This window comes from Garra rufa, chromosome 10 (assembly GCF_049309525.1).
Source record: "Garra rufa chromosome 10, GarRuf1.0, whole genome shotgun sequence".
NCBI lineage: Eukaryota > Metazoa > Chordata > Actinopteri > Cypriniformes > Cyprinidae > Garra > Garra rufa.
The window spans coordinates 44,708,562-44,729,197 of record NC_133370.1 but is presented as its reverse complement, the minus strand read 5'-3'; the positions used below and the strand labels follow the sequence as shown (position 1 = coordinate 44,729,197).

The following is a 20,636-nucleotide window of genomic DNA, read 5'->3' as shown; positions in this document are numbered from 1 at the left end:
TCTGAAGAACAGCGGACAGTTTAACTTCAGGACAAACAAGGGACTCATGAACAACTACCACTAAACAAAAAATTAATTCAGGTAACAACACAGTATTAAGAATCAGACTTTTGAATGGGGTCATTTGTATAAATTCAACTATTATTTTCTCTTGCTGACTATATGTAAATGTATTTTATATGAAAGATCTTATTCAGGTCGGTACAAAATATAAAATAACACACATTTTGTATGATGCCTTCTTATTTTGGTAAAATAATGAACATATTGCAGATTCTGCCAGGTGTATGTAAACTTTATATATACCTCAACTGTATATACACTGCTGTTCAAACGAAAGATTTTTATTGTTTCTTAAAGAAGTATTTTCTGCTCATCAAGGCTGCATTTATTTGATGAAAAATACAGAAAAAAATGTAATATTGTAAAATATTAATGCATTTTAAAATAGTGGTTTTCTATTTTGATATACGTTAAAATTGTATTTATTCCTGTGATGAAAAGCTGAATTTTCAGTATCATTACTGAAGTCTTCAGTGTCACATGATCCTTCAGAAATCATTCTAATATGCTGATCTATTATCAATGTTGAAATGTTTTTTTGGAACCTGTGATACTTTTTTAGAATTCTTTATTGAATAAAACATGAAAAAGAAGAGCATTTATTTAAAATAGAAATCTTTTGTACAATATCCACTACCATTCAAAGTTTGGGGTCAGTAAATTTTTATCTTTCTTTCTTTGTTTAACTAATACTTTTATTCAGCAAGGATGTGTTAAATTGATAAAAAGTGATAGTAGAGACAAATTGTTAGAACTATTTAAAATAAATGCTGTTCTTTTTAACGTTTTATTAATCCAAGATTCCTGAAAAGTATCAGTTATCAAAAAAATATTAAGCAGAACAACAGTTTTCAACATTGATAATAAATCAACATATTAGAATGATTTCCGAAGGATCATGTGACACTGAAGGCTGGAGTAATGGCTAATAAAAATTCAGCTTTGCATCACAGAAATAACATATATTTTAAAGTATATGTCACTAGTTGTGTATAGTTAATAGTTGCAGAAACTGTTCTCTTCCCTCAGTCATACTACGGTATTCTAAGTATAATCTATATATGTAAAATGCTTCTTAAAGCTAATATTATAGTACAAAATTACTTAAGTATATTGGGATGAGCGAAGGATGCAGTGTAGTGAAGCTCTGTCAGATTGCGAGCATAGCAGCCGCTCCTCTTGCGTCCGCTTTGTAGGGCACAGTGTGTGTGCGCAGACATTCCACAGCCACTGCCAATCGCATGCCAAAACTGCCCGACCCCGCTTTGAACCGGGCCAACATGTGACTCCAGTAATCCAGACAAACAGTTGTATTTGCGAGAGCGAGACTGAGAAAGAGAGAGAGCAAAATTTGTCCATAGACAGAAGTATATAATTATCCTAGATTGTAGTTGTCCATGCTAGTGTTGACAGATGTATTTAACTGAAAAGCATGCTCTCTTGGTCAAGAATAAAAGTGATAATATAGGCTGATTGACTGGAGTATCTTTACAATACCAATTTTGACTTATCCATGACTTTATGAAAACCTGTACAGGATATCCTGTATAAATAGCAAATATTCAACAGTGTCCAATTATTTAGCATGGTATAGTAAGATTTTGTGGGAAGAGTAGAATGCCACAAACAGTTTCTTTGTATAGTCTGGTCAAACTGTGTCACAGGGTGAGATATAAACAACAGCGCTGTCCATTTTTTTGTGTTTAGAGACAAAACGTCCTAACAAGACGTTCCATCCCACACCATTGCTCCATTTGTTCTGGTAGCATATGACAACTAAACAAAGATGGGAGGAGAACACACATCCCCACGGGTATGGAGTCTGTTGACTTTAACCCTTATCTTCTGTCTGGGTCTGATCATAAAACATTTATATTTAGACGTATTGGGTTAATACTTCATGACTTTTACTAATCCTATGAGAACTATTATAAACAAACTTTGAGTTTCATAACATCATCATCAGACATCCAGTATGGAGCAAGTGCTTCAGAGACCCCAAGTAAACAAATACATTGCTATGAATTTCTATTGTTTGTGAACACAATGTAGTGGTTCAGTTTCAGCTTTTATTTTATTTTATTTTATTTTATTATTTTATTTTATTTTATTTTATTTTGTTTTATTATTTAATTGTATTAATTCATTTTCTATTTTATTTTATTTTATTTCCTTTTTCTTTTCATTTTAATTTAATGTAATTTCTTATTTTATTTTTAATTTAATTTAATTTTCTATTTCATTTTCTTTCATTATTTTATTTTATATTTTATTTTATTTCATTTCCTTTTTATTTTCAATTATTTTAATTATTTCATTTTTTATTTTATTTCATTTTTTATATTATTTTTAAATTTAATTTCCTTTTTATTTTCATTTAATTTAATTTTAATAATTCATTTTCTTTCATTTTCATTTTTATTTTTTTTATTTTAATTTAGTTTAATTTCATGTAATTTCTCATTTTATTTTTAATTTCATTTTCTATTTCATTTTCTTTCATTATTTTCTTTTATATTTTCTTTTATTTAATTTCCTTTTTGTTTTATTTTAATTTCATTTAATTATTTCATTTTTTATTTTATATTTTATTTTATTTCATTTTTAATATAGTTTTTTTTATTTAATTTAATCGTTATTTTATTTTAATTTAATTTAATTTATTTTCATTTATTATTTTATTTTATTTTTATTTCATTTCATTTTATTTTTTATTTCATTTCATTTCATTTCATTTTTTGTCTGCAATGTGTTTTGCTTGGGACCAAACTGGCTCCAAAGTCAAAACCTGCTATATTGGATATAAATTTATTAAAGTCTACTAAAACTAAAACCATTAATAAACAAACAAAACAATTTTGCTAGTTGCCAACATTTTTAATTGTTATCTAGTTTAACCTGATGTAGTAAAAAAGTAAAAACAATAAAATAAAACTAAAAAACTATAACATATTTAAAATATATGAATAAAAAATAAAAATAACAACACAAACTTGCTAAAACGTTACCTGAAATAAAAAAATAGAAATATAAAAATAGAATTGAATTCAAATTATTTACGAAAACTATAATATCTCAGTTGTACGAAAATAACACTGAATGGATAACATTACATTACATACAGTTACAGTCTGTTTATTTTGTTGCACTACAGTAGGTTAATACTTCATTAATATAAAACAGTATTGTTGAGAAATAAAAAGAAAAGTGTATATTTTTTAAAAGTGACTTAATAGAGATAACACATTGTTTAGAGAGAATAGTATTTGCAACAACGCAAATCATTGGCTGAAATTTAAACGCGAAGTGTTACGAAGAATCTGATTGGATGCAGGCTCCCCCAGCAAACGAAAGGGTGGTGTTTCCAAGGATTCCGAGTGAGCTCGAGCCCCGATCCAGCGAGAGCCGCGCGCGCGTGTGCGTCGAGTTGGACCGGGGAATAGGAAAACTTTCGTACTGTTTTTATTCATCAGAAACACTCGGATTGAGGACAAGACACGGACCTATCCTGTCGCTTAGACACTTTTGACGAATTAATGAGTTTTTTGGTGCGCAATGGGCGTTCACGGCGTTACATCAGCGCTTTATTCCCAACAGGTAGGTGCTGGCTAGCCATTACAATACCAGTTAGCCTTTACTTTGTTTTGCTAGCTACTCGTGCTAACCAGAGCCCAAGGTTTTATATATCACTCAAAACACTCAAACTTTAGCCAACAAGCGATGGACTAAATGTGTGCGTTTGTTAAAATAAAGTTTGACACTTTTAAAGTGTATATAAATGCAGTCGGTTGTGTTTGAGTTACACGACATCAATTCACAGCAGAAAGTTTCCAGCGCTGTTAGCCGCTCACACACCAGTTGAGTCTGACCACACCACATCAAACCTCTCCGCTTACAATCCGATTAGACTCCCTGTCCCCGGTTATCATTTTATTTTAACAAGATTACACTTGTTTAATTAGCTCGTGTGCTTGATGCCTCACAGTTTGATTCCTCTGAGAGTTTAATGAAGAAAATGTGAGGCACATGTAACCATGTGGCACACGGGAAAGACTCAAGCTTTGCTGGATTAAGCGATTTTTAGGGCGTTTATATTGGCCGAAGTCTATTGGTTAACAGGGTTACTTCAAAGCACCTGTAAAAAAAAAAGAGAAACCAGAATCGGAAATCCCGTCAAAACGTGTTTAGGTAATGTGAATGTGTGCAAATAACTGTGAAATTCATTACAAATATAATGTAGTTTCACTCTGAAGTTTAAAAAGGGACTTTTCAGCTAAAAGAAGCAGTAAAAGCAAAGTGTTTTGAAAAATACAAACATTAAATTATTATTATTATTAAACTATTATAATGTCAAATGTGACCCTGGGCCACAAAACCAGTCATAAGGTATTTACAAAACTGAGATATATACATCATATGAAAGCTCAATAAATAAGCTTTCTATTGATGTATGGTTTGTTAGGATAGGACAATATTTGGCCGAGATACATCTATTTGAAAATCTGGAATCTAAGGGTGCAAAAAAATCAAAATACTGAGAAAATCACCTTTAAAGTTGTCCAAATTAAGTTCTTAACAATGCATATTACTAATCAAAAATTACATTTTGATAGGTTTACAGTAGGAATTTTACAAAAAATCTTCATGGAACATGATCTTTACTTAATTTCCTAATGATTTTTGATATAAAAGAAAAATCAATAATTTTGACCCATACTATGTATTTTTGGCTATTGCTACAAATGTACCCCAGCGACTTAAGACTGGTTTTGTGGTCCAGGGTCACAAATAAGCTTTTCATTGATACATGGTTTGTTTGGATATGACAATATTTAGATGAGATACAGCTATTTGAAAACCTGGAATCTGAGGGTGCAAAAAAAAAATCAAAATATTAAGAAAATCGTCTTTAAAGTTGTCCAAATGAAGTTTTTAGCAATGCATATTACTAATCAAAAATTAAGTTTCGATATATTTACGGTAGGGAATTTACAAAATGCCTTAACGGAACATGACCTTAACTTATAAAAATTGATAATTTTGACCCAAACAATGTATTTTTGGCTATTGCTACAAATATACCCATGCTACTTAAGACTGGTTTTGTGGTCCAGGGTCAAAAATAGAATTGTTTTTGAGTAAAGAACAGTTTTTTGCAGTTCAGTAAAATATGTTTTCTTATTTCATTCTCCAGGGTCTTTTACCCAAACATGTGGAAATTCAAATCCAGTTGGATGTTGAAGTGTGATCTTGGAGCTTATTTGAGGAGACTTCTGTAGATGTGGGCTGCAGCGGTGAAATGATGGCAACACATTGGAGGAATTCGGGCGACGAGGATGAGTTGAATTATGCTGCCGCATCTCCACACTGCGAGGTGAGACCCGTGGTTTATTCTATAGGATGCTTATTGAAGGAAAAGCCCTGCTGGAGGGTCACAAATTAATGATAGATTATGAGTTTTGGGTTGCCAGACCAGATCATTTTCATTTTTGTTACTTTTATGTAGGTTTGAATTTGGCACATCATTTTTAGATGAGCTGGTGTCTTTTGATGATTAAAACTCAACTTTATTAGACCATATTTTCATTTTTGGTGGAGCAATATTTCACACCTATGTTGTGTGTAGCACTGGTTTGGAGGAGAAAAACTTGAAACTTTGGTGTCGTAAGCATAAGTTGTTAGATGTTAGAGGACTTGTGTTATGCTGCAATGATTTATTTAATAGGCAGTTTGTCTTTGATTTGAATTGTGTACATAAGTGAGTGTACTTTATCTGTAGTGAGTGTAAGTTTACTTTAGTCATATAGTAAGTACAGGAAAAGCACTATTAAAAGGTCATTAACACCACTGAAACACACCCTGTCATTCATAAGAAGTTTGTCATAAATGAAGTATGGATTGAGATGATGTTAGAGGTAGACAATGAGTTTTCAGTTTCCTTTTGTGAGACTGTGTTATGGAACTTGTACTTTCTTGGGGATAGGGCTGGGCGATTAATCGAAAAGTAATCGAAATCGACATTCAGAACCTATAATCGATCAAATTTTTCCAGGTCAATTATTTCAATTACTTTCCCTTTAAAAACACTACTGCGTGTGGAGTCACGTGACCCCGCTCCGTTACGTTGCGTTATTCCGCCGACATGTCGATGGAGAGCTTAAACAGTATTTATACAGTAAAAAGTATTTACAGGATATACAAGAGTAATTTTATTTAGAAGAGATACTGCTTATTTTCTACTTTTAATATTATTATTATTTTATAAATAATTTATTTTGTTTCCAAAAGTGCAAGTTATAAGTTTCACTAATTTAAGAAAAATGTGACTTTTCATTTTAAGCAATGTGTGCTTTAATTTCAGTTGTTCAACACGGATGTTCAATAAATAATCATAGATAGTAGATAATGTGTGCACCCTTCATTCAAAAATCTCTCACTTGTAATATGTGTGCATATTTACTGTACAAAACTAGTCAGTGAACTGAGGGCAAAAAAAAAAATATATTATTTAAATATAATTAAATATAATTTTATTAATGAATAAAATAATCGTTCATTAATCGTAATCGGGTTAAAATGTTCAATTAATCGAGATTTTGATTTTAGGCCAAATCGCCCAGCCCTACTTGGGGAGTTTAGGAAATTTAAATTTTAAAGGCATCAGTTTGATGCACCTTTTGGAAGCAAAATTGAGAGCTCATCAGCCCCCCAAATTGAGCAGTATGCAAAGACTTGTACCTGGACTTCAAAGATACATCACATCACATTCACATTGGTGTTTATAGCAATTTGAATGTAATAATAAAAACTAGCACTAGTGATTTTTTATATTATTACTATTTTGAAATTCTTTAGTCATCTTAACACAATGCCTCAGTTCACTATGAAACATGCAGCACAACAGGCAATATATAGTTCTAGTCAAAAGTTTACGTACACCTTGCAGAATCTGCATATTTTTTAATTATTTTAGAAAAATAAGAGGGATCATACAAAATGCATGTTATTTTTTAATTAGTGCTGACCTGAATAAGATGTTTTGAACATAAAAGACATTTACATATAGTCCACAAGAGAAAATAATAGTTGCATTTATAAAAATGGCCCTGTTCAAAAGTTTACATACACTTGATTCTTAATACTTTTTGTTACCTGAATGATCCACAGCTGTGTTTTTTATTTAGTGATAGTTGTTCATAAGTCCCTTGTTCCTTCTGAACAGTTAAACTGCCTGAAAAATCCTTATTTTGTCATATTTGATCATACTTTTGTCATTTATTACTGCCCTTCAGAAGCTACAGAAGATAATTAAATTTTTCCCAGAAGACAAAATAAGCTAAAATTGACCCTGATCTTCAAATTCAAAAAGTGTTTTCTTCAGACGTCTCAGTGAGCGTTTGAACCATCTGTAATAGTTGCGTATGAGTCCCTCAGTTGTCCTCAGTGTGAACAGATGGATCTCAAAATCATACAGTCATTGTTGGAAAGAGTTCAAACACACAAAAATGCTGAAAAACCAAAGAATTTGTAGGACCTTAAGGATCATTCAGGTAACAACACAGTATTAAAAATCAAGTGTATGTGAACTGTTAAACTATTATTTTCTCTTGTAGACATTATGTAAACAACTTTTATGTGCAATATCGAATTCAGGTCAGTACTAAATAAAAGAAAAGTAACATGCATTTTTGTATGATTCCTCTTATTTTGGTGAAATAAATAACATTTAGCAGATTCTGTAAGGCGTATGTAAACTTTTGACCTCAACTGTACCTAGTTAAATCGTGCAACAAACCATATCTTGATTTTAGTTCATAGCCAAAATCCATAGCCAAGCAACTGCGCAAAACACAACAGAGGTCTTTTATGTTATTATGAGAAGTGTAAATATATTCTCGGTTCATTACGAAGCTGTCCGCCAAAGTGGAATTAATGGGAAACACTGCTCTGACTAACAGAGTTCAGTTGGAAGAATCTCAGCAGTAACATGTTTTTCAGGTCACAAGATTGAATTAAGTTGTGCTGTTGTGCGGCCTGTTGCTGTTGTTGTTGTCACTGACTGTGTGGAATGCACAAGCCGTGCTGCTTCCTCATCCAGATCTGCTCATTATTCCTGAATGCCAGCTGTGAATGCAATGCCTTCCCTCTGCTCTCATATTGAAGAAACTCTCCTTTTTCCCCCCAGAGTTCTGTTATGTGGTATTGCCTATTCATTAAAGTAGCTACTTTGTTTTGATGGTTATATCGCTGAGGTTTTGTTTATAGCTGAGTGTGCGGAACCTGTTTTCTAATGTGGTGTGTTTGCATATCAAAAGCAGTCTTTTGAAAGGTTTTTAGCTTTGGTTAATGTTTTGACTCTTGATGAACTCTGTTGTTGTCCTGCAAATGTGCATTTCGGCACAAATCCAGGATTTTTTTGAGAGCCTGGAGTTTATTTGCTGTCTGAAATTCCTTTGTAGTTCGAGAGAAACATGAAGGACAGTAATCTGTAATCATAAGTGTGTGCTGCAGAAGAAATGAAATTTTTTGGATGCTCTTGAAGGAAATTCCCTGGCAGGCGAGGAGCATCCGTTTATCTGTGCGCGAGCTGTGGGGGAAGCTTTTCTAAACAGTCTGAACCACACAGTGCAGCTACAATGCGAACAGCTGGTGTGAAACCTCTTCCTTTAAACACATGGTCAATGTGGGGACCATCTGAAAGCTGACTCTGTCAAATAATATGTGCAATATTTCTTTTGCTCTGTAGTTGGGTATTAACTTATGGCTTTCACATTTTAGCGTGGGCTGTGCTGGCTTGGCCTTGAATAGGAAGGTTTGTTTAGTTTTTTTTCCTGTAAGTTAAGTAGTAACACTGACCAACTTTTCTCTTGCTCTCAGTTTGAGCTGTCAGACATGGTCTGGATCTTTTCCTGCAGGCGTGAATGTGGTTGGCGATTTGGTTTCGTTTTTCGTTTTGATTTGTTTTGCTCAAATAAGCAGAGTTTTCCCATTTTAAAAGAAAGTGGGCTAAATGAAAAAAGGTAAGCGAGTGGTAGCGGTTTACGTTGGGTATCGCTATCCTGCTGTGATATTAGTTCACTCCCATGAATCAACATTTTTGTGCTCAGCCTGCCGAATCTTTCCACTGGCCCTTCTGAATGAAGACCTTTGTATAAACCCCTGTCCACATTCACTGCGGGTTGAAGGTCATCTATTTATAGCATCTGCCGATTTGTGCTCACATCAGCCCTCCCCTTTAATCTAATATTCAGCACTGTCTCTGTTTTTCTGCTGAAATAAAGTCAAGGGACAGGATGTCTCTCTTCTGCCAGTGGTAGGTCTGTCTTCATTAGGAGTTTCATACTGAGTGATGAGAAAGGGAAACCTGTTGCCTGCATGTTGATTAGATGAGCCCAAGATTTTATGTGTGAATGGGAACAAGTCTGTTTTTTAGCTTAGTGCTTGTTTCGCATGGCTCAGCTGAACTTGTTGAAAGACTAAAATGTGGAACTCCTTTGTTTAAATAGTAACTTTTTTTTTTCCTGTTTAGTGTTACATAAGTGACTCATTTTATATTAACAGTCCTTAGTGTAAATGATATTAGCTCATAGTGCTTGGCCTGCAGTGCTTTGTTACTCATTTTCAAAGTTTTAAAGCCCATTATGCATTAAGCTGCACAAGCTTTGGAATGTCACAGGATTGTGACTCTCGCACTGTGCATTTTAATGGGGCTAGGTCAGACAAATATAAATTCTGTCACCATTTACTCACCTTCATGTTGTTCCAAATCTCTATGACTGACTTGGGTTGAATAAAAATGAAAATGGAACAGCCTGGAGACCTTCAAATAAAGTCTATTGTGACCAAGGACTGTCAAACTCTAAAAAAAGACAATTCTTTAGTATGGGGTCATTCCAGCTGGAATCATCAAATGGTCCCCACCTGACCCCCTCAGATTTGTCTGAAAAAAATCTATGTGATGGGTAATATGCCCAATAGATTAGATACAACATTTCAGATCTCTACTGTGCATACTTTTTTTTTTTTTTTTTTACACAAAAAAATCTGTAAAAAAGTTGTTGTTTTACCCCGTTTTGGTATCACAGTCTGAGTGACCATGTTCAGACTGAAATATCTCCAGAACTAGTTGTGCCAGGTCCATGAAATTTTCTGGGCTAAGAGTCCTAGTCCAGAACTGCATGAATTTGTTTAAAAATCAGTACAGAAAAATGAGGCAAAATACCATCCTAATTTTTTGATATTTTATCAATAACAATATGTTCTTTCCAAAAAAAAAAAAAAAAGTTTCATGTTCACACCTAGTGTCATTCATGGGAAATATTGCTCTGAACATTGGTGTAAATTAGTTTTTTCAATTTTTGGACCTTAATATCTCAACATCCATCAGACTCTATTGTCTGATATCAAAGGATGTGAAAGACATGGTACATATCAGACCATTTACCATGTTTGATGCTTATACATTGAAAATTGAGGTTTCAATGGACATCTGAAAAGCCTTAAAGTAATAGTTTCAAAGAAAAGTAGAGGGCCAGCATTCAGGTGTAAATTCAGTAACAATGCTGTGAGTTGTAATTCATGCAGTTCTGGACTAGGACTCTTAGCCCAGAAAATTTCATGGACCTGGCACAACTAGTTCCGGAGATATTTCAGTCTGAACATGGTCACTCAGACTGTGATGCCAAAACGGGGTAAAAAACAAACTTTTTACAGATTTTTTTGTGAAAAATGTACGCACAGTAGAGATCTGAAATTTTGTATATGATCTATTGGGCATATTACCCATCACATGGATTTTTTTCAGACAAATCTGAGGAGGTCAGGTGGGGAACTTTTCCAAAAAATTGATGATTCCAGCTGGAATGACCCTATGTTGTCTTTAAGTTTGAAAATGTGCATATGTGACCCTGGACCACAAAACCAGTATTAAGTAGCACAGGCATATTTGTAGCAATATAAATCTCAATTTCAAAAAAAATTTACCCTTATGACTAGTTTTGTGGTCCAGGGTCACATGTGGGTGGTTTCAGTGAATCTCAGTCTGTTTCATGTACAAATCTATTGTAAGGCTTGTTTTGGATAATGAGCCTTACTAACCTGATATGGTTTTTATTATATGGAAAAGATTCTTCAGCTTGGAGGTTCATTGAAACATCTGTTGTTGTGTTCCACGGAACATCGAAAGTCATACAGGTTTGATACAACAAAAAGTTGAGTAAATGTTGACAATGTTTGTTTTTGTAACTCTGGAAATCCCCTGGAATTCTCTTCCCAGTTCATAATGTACATGGGGAATACATGTGTCTGTCTCTGCGTTTCTAGATGGGTCAGTACTTACTAATAGTGCAAAACTATTTTAATAGTCATCATCCCATTGTCTTAATGTTGACATAATTTTCTTGTGAATTGCGTTTTGAGTAGATTAATGAGTTGGTTGGAGTTGGTCTGTAACTCATTTTTTTATGTTTATAAAATCTGTTTTGGTGCTTCAGGCATTTCTTGATTTTCTGGTTGACCACAGTTTCCTCATTGAATAAAACGACACTGTAGGGCTTTACTAATGCTTCCTCCTACTACTTCAGCGTTGGATAAATAACTCATTTTTTAGCATTCATTAAAGTTAAAGTTTGATTGTTTAAAATAAGGCATAAATTGAATTAAATTCCTCATTGTGAATGCCTCATTGTCCTCATTTCGATATGGACTTAAAGGGATTCACCCAAGAATGCAAATTCTGTTATTAATTACTCACCTTTATGTCATTCTAAACCCATAAGACCTTTGTTCATTTTCAGATCACAAATTAAAATATTTTTGTTGAAATCCAAGAGCTTTCTGACTAGGGCTGGGCAATTAATCGAAAAGTAATCGAAATCGACATTCAGAACCTATAATCGATCAAATGTTTCCAGGTCAATTATTTCAATTACTTTCCCTTTAAAAACATTACTGCGTGTGGAGTCAGGTGACCCCGCTCCGTTACGTTGCGTTATTCCGCCGACATGTCGATGGAGAGCTTAAGCAGTATTTATACAGTAAAAAGTATTTACAGGATATACAAGAGTAATTTTATTTAGAAGAGATACTGCTTATTTTCTACTTTTAATATTTGTTATTATTTTATAAATAATTTATTTTGTTTCCAAAAGGGCAAGTTATTTATTCTCACTAATTTAAGAAAAATGTGACTTTTCGTTTTACGCAATGTGTGCTTTAATTTCAGTTGTTCAACACTGATGTTCAATAAATAATCATAGATAGTAGATAGTGTGTGTTTCCTTCAATTATTTTAAAATCAAGTAATGCACCCTTCATTCAAAAATCTCTCACTTGTAATATGTGAGCATTTTACTGTACAAAACTTGTCAGTGAACTATGAGGGCAAAAAAATATTATTTAAATATAATTAAATATAATTTTATTAATGAATAAAATAATCGTTCATTAATCGTAATCGGGTTAAAATTTTCAATTAATCGAGATTTTGATTTTAGGCCAAATCGCCCAGCCCTATTTCTGACCCTCCGTAGAGAGCAATGTAACTGAAATGTTGCCAGATGCAGAAACATAGTAAGGACATTGTTAAAATAGTCCTTGTGATATATGTGGTTCAACCATAATTTTATGAAACTACAAGAATACTTTTTGTATGCAAAACAAACAAAAATAATGATTTTATTCATCAATTTGTCTCATCCACATTATCCATCACATCCACATGGATTTCATCAAAAATATCTTTTTGTGTTCTGAAGAATGAACGAAGGTCTTACGGGATTGGAAAGACATGAGGGTGAGTAATTGATGACAATTTTTGTTTTTGGGTGAACTGTCCCTTTAAAAGAAGATTTTTCAAAGAATGTTGGTAACCAAACAGTCTGTGACCTTTGACTTCATTATATGGACAAAAACACTGAGACTTTTGTGTTTTACAGAAGACAGAAGGAAAATTCATATAGGTTTGGAACAATATTAGAGTGAGTAATGATGACGGAATTGTTATTTTTGGGTGGGCTATCCTTTTAATTTAAGTGGATGACTTATTCATTTACAAGAAACAATGGATGAGTGTTCCATCAATAAATACTTCATACTGAGTATGTTCTGGATGATAGGTTTCAAGAATGTTTGAGTCTTGACCTGAGTTCTATTTAATATAATGTCTTCATAAGTTATCACAGTAATTTTAAAGACACCTTGAAGGATGAAAAATATAGTAAGATGGTCCATAAATATGCACATGGTTGTGAGTGTCAGATATGTATTTGTTTTAGCATTCCTAGCTTTCGGCCCTTTTCTCATTTCTCAGCCCTGTTACTGATCGTCATATGATTAACTTCTTGGCCAGAAGGCAAAATAGATTCTCAATTCAATAGAGAAAGACAAATTGATTCCAGCCACTGCTTCGTGCCTTAAAAGAACAACATGCCAGACATGCTTAGTTCAGTTAGAGTTTATTCATTTAGGATGAATAATCGCTGACTCATGCAATGACAGAAAATCCTTTATTGGAAAAGTGTACGCTGTATAAAGTAGGGTTGTCACGATACCATAAAAATGACTTGCGGTACTATACCAGCTGAAGTATCACGATACCAAGTAGTATCACGATACCATGCAGTATTCTGTTAATTTAAAATTCAAATCTACAAAATGAATAAAAAAATTCATAAATAAAAAGATGTAAATGAAAACAGGCAAGATTTTTCTCTGAATACTTCACTAATGTGAATAAATGACTGGCTATTGTTATCCATGAAATCATGTCAACAAAAGTCATCTGAGCACTGCACAGAAGCTTCATAGAGTGACATTTAGATGTGGTATTTATGCATTTAGACTGTACTTATAATTGCATAAATAATGTTATAAGATAAATGTTTTAAATACAAAACTCTGAATATAGAAATATGTTGGAAAAGAATGGAACATGACGGGAAACTTAAAACCGCCAGCAGATGGCAGCAGTGTTCATGATTGAATCACTGAGTTGTTCAAACGATTCTTTCAAAACGGCTGAATCATTCAGGGGTGAATCAAATGACTCGTTTTTATGAATGGCTTAGTGAATCAGTGATTCGCCCAAACTAACGCGAATTCAGATTCGAACACAGAAACGAAACTAAAACATCTTGCTCGTGTCTTATTGCTGAACTGTCACGAGCATTTTTGCTGTCATATCTAAAAATGTCCAAGTTAGCAGCTTGTATATTAAAACGTATTAATTTATAATGTTAAAAATACATGTATATAAAATGATTGATAAGAACCAAGTGCAAAACTACTATGTTAATGAATGGAATTGCATTCGTGATCGCAAAGATGCTTCCAGAAACGAATTACACATGTTCTAAAAGTGGGCAAATGAATAAAAATACGAAAATTCTGTCTAGTAAAATATTTTGATGTTTAATAATTGATTCTTGGGCTGATATTTTTTAAATAACATTAGACCGTCGTCTGAATCAGACCCCCTCTTCTAAAACTGCAGCGTGAACAAGGACGTGCGCGTGCAGCTTCTCATTTCAAACTGAACTGAAGCATGATGAAACACTGAATAGCATATAAAGCCTATACACCGCTTGTACTACACAAAGCACAGCAGAAAGACATTTTGGCAGTCAACTTGTAATGTTTCTGCTGGCGTGCATGAACGTTTTAAACAGTGTTCCTGCCGTGCATACAACATATCTTATGGTGCTACCGTTTGGACGATACTACCGTTTCAAAAATGCAGTGGCACCGCGGGTATTTGTGAGCTTTAGTATCGCGATACTACCGTAGTACCGGTATACCGTGCAACCCTAGTATAAAGTGTACTTTTTCTACAATAAGCAGTTGTTTTCTGAGGGGTTGTCATTGCTGATGTCACGTAGGCTCTTGTTTCAAGCCCATAGGTGCTTGTAGTCATGCTTGTCCTCTGGATGCACCTCTTGTGCGACATGTCCAGCTGAACACACCACTATCATGACATGACTATAATGTTAAATTCCTGGAAGGCCAGCAGCCTGGAGAATCAGTCTGGGGAACTTATGGCTTGTCTAGCTGTTGCCTTCTAATAAGGGAGCACTTGAGATTTCTGATGCAAGCCCAACCACCCTACACACACCTCCAAGAGCGCAACACGTTGTCCAGATGCATCTGTGCTCATCGTGAATTATTTACAGGCTTACTGCATAATCTAAAAGAACTGCTGCACCTCACTCATCTAGAACAAAAGGATGGTGTGCATGGAGCGTATCAGAGATATGAGCAGTATTGGTGCTTGTCTGTACTGCATCTGTACTGATGTGGGTTGACATAACTGGCTTTTTAATACTACTGCTGTTAGTGTGTAGATATATGCAGGTAGGGCTGGAAAGATGTATCAGCATAATTTGTTTGAAATGAGTTAATATGTTGCTCTGTTTATGTTCATCATTAGCAGTAGCCGCTTCTATACAACACTATATATGGTAACTAATGGCAGAATATAGGCTGTGTTCGCTCATAAAAAATGGAATGCAGTAGTTAGTCCCATATTTTCTGCTTAATGCCATTGCATTAATACATTTTGTTTATGATGGCATGACTTTTGCACACTGTTACCAAACTGAGACTTTTTTGGTCAGTTAGTGGTCTGCCATGTCATATAATGTGAGAGCCATATTAATCTTTATAATCAAGTTAAAGGGTTACTCCACCCCAAAATGAGAATTTTGTCATTAATTACTTACCCCCATGTCGTTCCAAGCACATCTTCGGAACACAAATTAAGATATTTTTGATGCATTCTGACAGCTCTCTGACCCTCCCATAGACAGCAATGTAATTAACACGATCATTGTCCAGAAACGTCCCTAATTTGTAGAAATGAAACTAACTCTAAATTAACTATATTGAAAAAAAAAACTGTAGAAATAGGCTACAGTCAAGATCTTGAAGAACCACCAAGTAGGGCTGTCGCGGTTAAGGAATTTCCCTTGCGGTAATTTTGAGTGGCTCAGTAGCGCGGTATGCGGTATTACCGCCATATAATTGTGTGTAGGCTGTTACAATGTAAGGTCATATTCAGAAATCAATAATCCGAAACCAAATCGCGTTGATATATGAAGTGAAGTAAACAGTACTTACATAGAAACCTAGCCAGTAAGAAATGCAAATTTTGAAGAAAAATGTCAGACATACTTAGAGGCTTTGCATCTGAAATCTTCGTGTATATAACAGTTAGCGCGCACCCTCGAGTCTGACTGGACAAGAGACTTTCTGTCAGTATTTCACCTGCGTGTTTTAGGCGAGCTGTCAGTCAGTGCAGTTTCATTTTTACGCCACAAGATGGAGGCAAGAGACTATCTTTGAGTAAGTCTTTAATCCGTTCATTCAACTATACGTTCAAAAACGCTTATTTATTCAAAGAGAGACGTAATGAAACACGATGTTAAAATCATTTTAACTTTAATCGCCACTTTTGAAGGCTCAGCTGACCAGCAGAGCATCGATGTTAAGACAGAGATTTCACTTTCGTTGGACATGACAAGCTAGTTTCACATACATACATGACTCGATCTGAAAGACAGACGCAGGTAATCGCACATGGTCAGTCGATCTCTCTCTCATTCGCTGTCTGTTTAGGCTTGTTAAGTGCATATCTACTGAGCCTCATAATAAACACATTATGTTATCATTACTAACTTATTACTAACTTAATATTCAGTGCACAGGCATTAAGTGAGAAGGGCAAATCCTTAGGAAAAAAGAAAATAGGCAAATATCGCGGTTGCTGCGGTTGTTGCATTCCTCTGCGGTTATGCACGTCAATAGCGCGGTATTGCGATATTGCGGTTATCGCGACAGCCCTACCACCAAGTTAGGGTTGTAGTATGGTGTATCGACGATAGTCAGAGATATCTCCAGTTGCTGATGGCTTTGACGATAGCAAGATGATTATTATTATTATCCGTCAAAAAGGCGCCTAACTTTAGCGATGCAGCGCGGAGAGTCGGTTCTAGGATGCTTCAGAAATTTGCTGTGATGGTATGAACACACGCATAGAGTGGCCACATGACACATTGGCCACATCTCCTTAACGCGCCGCATGGGTAAGAGATTTATTCATCATACAGTGTAGATAGATAAACTGATTATAACGGGTAGGGGTGTAACGATATTACAAACCGAACCGAAATATCGCAATACACCAACCACGATACGCATCGCGAAACTCTCGTGGCGTACCGCGGTACTCTCACGCCCCCTGCTGCCCATTGTTGAGGTTGACGTCACTTGTCTCTAACTAATTAAACCAATTTAAACACATCTTTATTTGATCACATTTTGATTAAATTGTATTAGTAATGATGAGCTTTTGTTCTAAATATTATATTCTAAAGTTAGTATTTTTTCAAGTGCATGTCATGTCATGTTGACTTGAGTGAGCGATCACACTCGGTTACTACTCAGGGCTCGACATTAACGCTTGTCCGGGACAAGTGGATTTTGTGAAAGGGCAAGTGAAAGGGGATTTTACTTGCCCAACCGGACAAGTAACCTGATTAAAACATCAAGTACAAACAATAACTGGCGCAGCAACGAAACTTTGGTGAGCATAATTCTGATTTTATCACTTAAGATGACTGAAAACGGACGGTATCAAGCTCGTGCAGGCTATCTGACTCACAGAAAATCAACACTAACAGGCTCAACAGCATACACAAAGAAACAAGCATGGACAAACATACTGCGGTAGAAAAGCCCCATTACGATTGCAAACGTGACATTGATTTTATACAACAGTAGTTCAATAAACTAGTAGTTAATATTAACTGACTTACATTTTAGACACATCATTAACCATTTTTGCAAACGAAAATAGTTCTAGGCAACAGCAGAACCTCTCCGTGAATCTCCGAGCAACACAGCGGTGTTTCAGTACTGAATGATTTAGCTTTTTTTAATGAATCGAGTCAGTGAACGAACTGGTTGAATCCATCTATGGTTGAAGCCCTGACTCGCTCATTAAGACAGTGACTACTGCCACCTATTGGTGGTTCGATTTTATATTTAAAGGTATTGCATTTTTCCAATATTTTTGTATAACATTAATCTTATTACATTATTTATGTATTTTAGGGCTGCAACAACGAATCGATAAAATCGATAAAAACCGATTACTAAAAGCGTTGGCAACGAATTTCATAATCGACGCAGAGACATTTGGTTGTTATATATATTTTTAAAAAAAATTGAGCGCAGAGCGGAGTGGACACATTCGGTCTCTCTCCCGCACTGATGCCAGCAGAGTTCGGCACCTCATAAGCTGTGTTTCCATCCAAAAATGCGAATTTAACTTATGCGCAAAACTGGAACATTTGAGCATAAAGTACCGTTTCTACATTATATATATATATATGCTGCCCCGATTTATATCAAACATGTTTGATATTTAAGCCTACTTTGGCTAGCGTACTTTCACAGCAGCCAATGCTCGATCGCAAAACAGCTGCTGTACGGGTCGTTGGATAGTGGAGATGGAGAAAACTACTTCTATAGTTTTTGTAACACTGTCTGTCTGTATAATGTGTCGAAAACATACCACAACCGTAAGGAGAAAGAGGAGCTCTGCTGAGGTGAAATCGTCTCAGTTTTGAATAGGGCTGTGACGGTGGCACGTTGTTTTTTATATATAGCCTACACTTCAGTCAGCTAACAAGCAGCCTAAAAACGCTAAAATAAATCAAAGAAATAATATATTTAATTAAGAAAGTAGCCTAAGAGTATTAAATAGGCTATTAAACAAACATTCCTTGTAAAAATGTCCGAGAGCTCATCAATTTTTGGCCGACTGAATTTCCAGTCCGACTGTCTTTTTTTCTCTTTCTCTTCCTCATTACACAGCTGCTGTTTTTGATAGCAAAGTGATTACATTTATTTTTGTTCCTTTAGTTTATAAAGTTAATTTAGAGATATATTTGGAACACTTTTTGTTTGTTAAATTCAAGTTTTTGTTTTTTAAAGTTATACCTAGCAAACAGCGGCAGACAGATCAAAAGCCTGCTTAATTCATCGCGATTTAAATAAAAATCCATTGATATAAAAAACTTAAAACATATCACAATATTAGTTTAATCATTCAATCAAGATAATTCCAAAGTTTGTGCGGAGAGAAGCGCGCTTTGCAGGACATGGAGACGCCAGTGCAATGTGGAATTTCTTTTTTGCTCGTAAAGGTAAGAGTAATTTACCACCCGGGCCGGAACTGTAAAGGGTCTACCTTAGTTTGTGTGTACTGACAGTATCAACAAAATGTGCTCTTAAAGAAAACAAACAGAATACGCTTGATATCTTTGGTTTAAACAGGAGCGCTTCACAATAATTAACCGAAACCCAGGTAATTGCCTCACAAACACAATATCTATAGAAAGCTTTAAATTATTATTTTACTATAAAACGAAATAATTAAAATCGAAAACAAAACTCTTTCATTAGCTAATCCATAAAGATGCATTAGGCATTAATGAGCAGATGGCAGGATCGTCAATTTCATCTTTGCAACACTGAATCAGAAAATACTAGTTTATTAATAAGTAATTCGAATATTTTCTTAATTTTTGCCTTGACACATTCATGGTAATTACTTTTGCTGGGGCTTTGAGGCCAGTTTTGCGTGCATTTGAATGCGGAACTCTTCGAGCTGGTCGCTGCTGATGGCAGGACACTAAACACCGCCATGGCAGAATGAATGTAGCAGAAAGTTAGTCAAGTTATCCCGTTCCAGCGTGCAAAGTCACATGACTTTTTTAATGCGCACTGAGGAATTTAATTTGAGAGGCTTCTTGATGGGAAATGCAGCATCAGGGTTCCCGCGGGGTCTTAAAAAGTCTTAAAAAGTCTTAAATTTAAAAATCAAAGTTTTAGGCCTTAAAAAGTCTTAAATTCGCTGTTCTAGGTCTTAAATAATTTTATACAGGTCTTATTTTTCCGATGTCCATGTTACGCTAACTCTAATGTTCATTTAAATTCTCTTTTTGTTGTTTCCGTGGTGTTGTAGTTCTTTATTTCACTATTCCAAATATAATTTGCTGTATTTAAACTACAAATCAGACCAGCATGCAATAGCCAATCAGCTTTCTGTTATTGGCGCGAGTCTCTCTCGGATTGTACCACAGAAGTAAAATGGATTTAACTTTTTAGCTTTGGGGAAGTGCAAGTTTAGCGATAGGCTACTTGTCTTGAAAAAACTGAATATAGGGCTTGGCTAAGGCCAGTTGCTAACATCTGTAGATTTTTTTTTCTCCCTCTGTGGAAGTTACTGGGTCTTCAGACAGAATCGCAGTAGCAGAATACAGGTCAAACTACCTTTTTCTGTATATAATGTTCTCAATAATAATAATAAATATAGGTCGAGCTAGCTGACCGCCAGCCTTCGAGATACTTTTAAAATGTTTTTTTTTTTACTTGCCCGACCGAACAAACCGCCTGATTAAATCTGAAGTGACAAAAACAACCAGCGAAGCATCGAAAAGCAAGAAAGATTCATATTTTAATACATTCAACGTAAACAGAAATTGATAATGGATATGTGTGTATTTCTGGTC

General features: G+C 34.8%; 1 protein-coding gene across 1 annotated transcript in view; it reads left to right on the top strand.

The window, feature by feature from the left end:
- The first annotated feature begins 3,498 nt into the window (after positions 1-3,498).
- Positions 3,499-20,636, top strand: part of LOC141344598 (rho GTPase-activating protein 21-like) — a 40,692-nt gene continuing 23,554 nt past the window's right edge. Inside the window, exons 1-2 of the mRNA XM_073849473.1 lie at positions 3,499-3,660; positions 5,258-5,437. Of these exons, the coding sequence (XP_073705574.1) occupies positions 5,363-5,437 (75 nt within the window). The 5' untranslated portion in view covers positions 3,499-3,660; positions 5,258-5,362. The remainder of the gene's footprint in view (positions 3,661-5,257; positions 5,438-20,636) is intronic.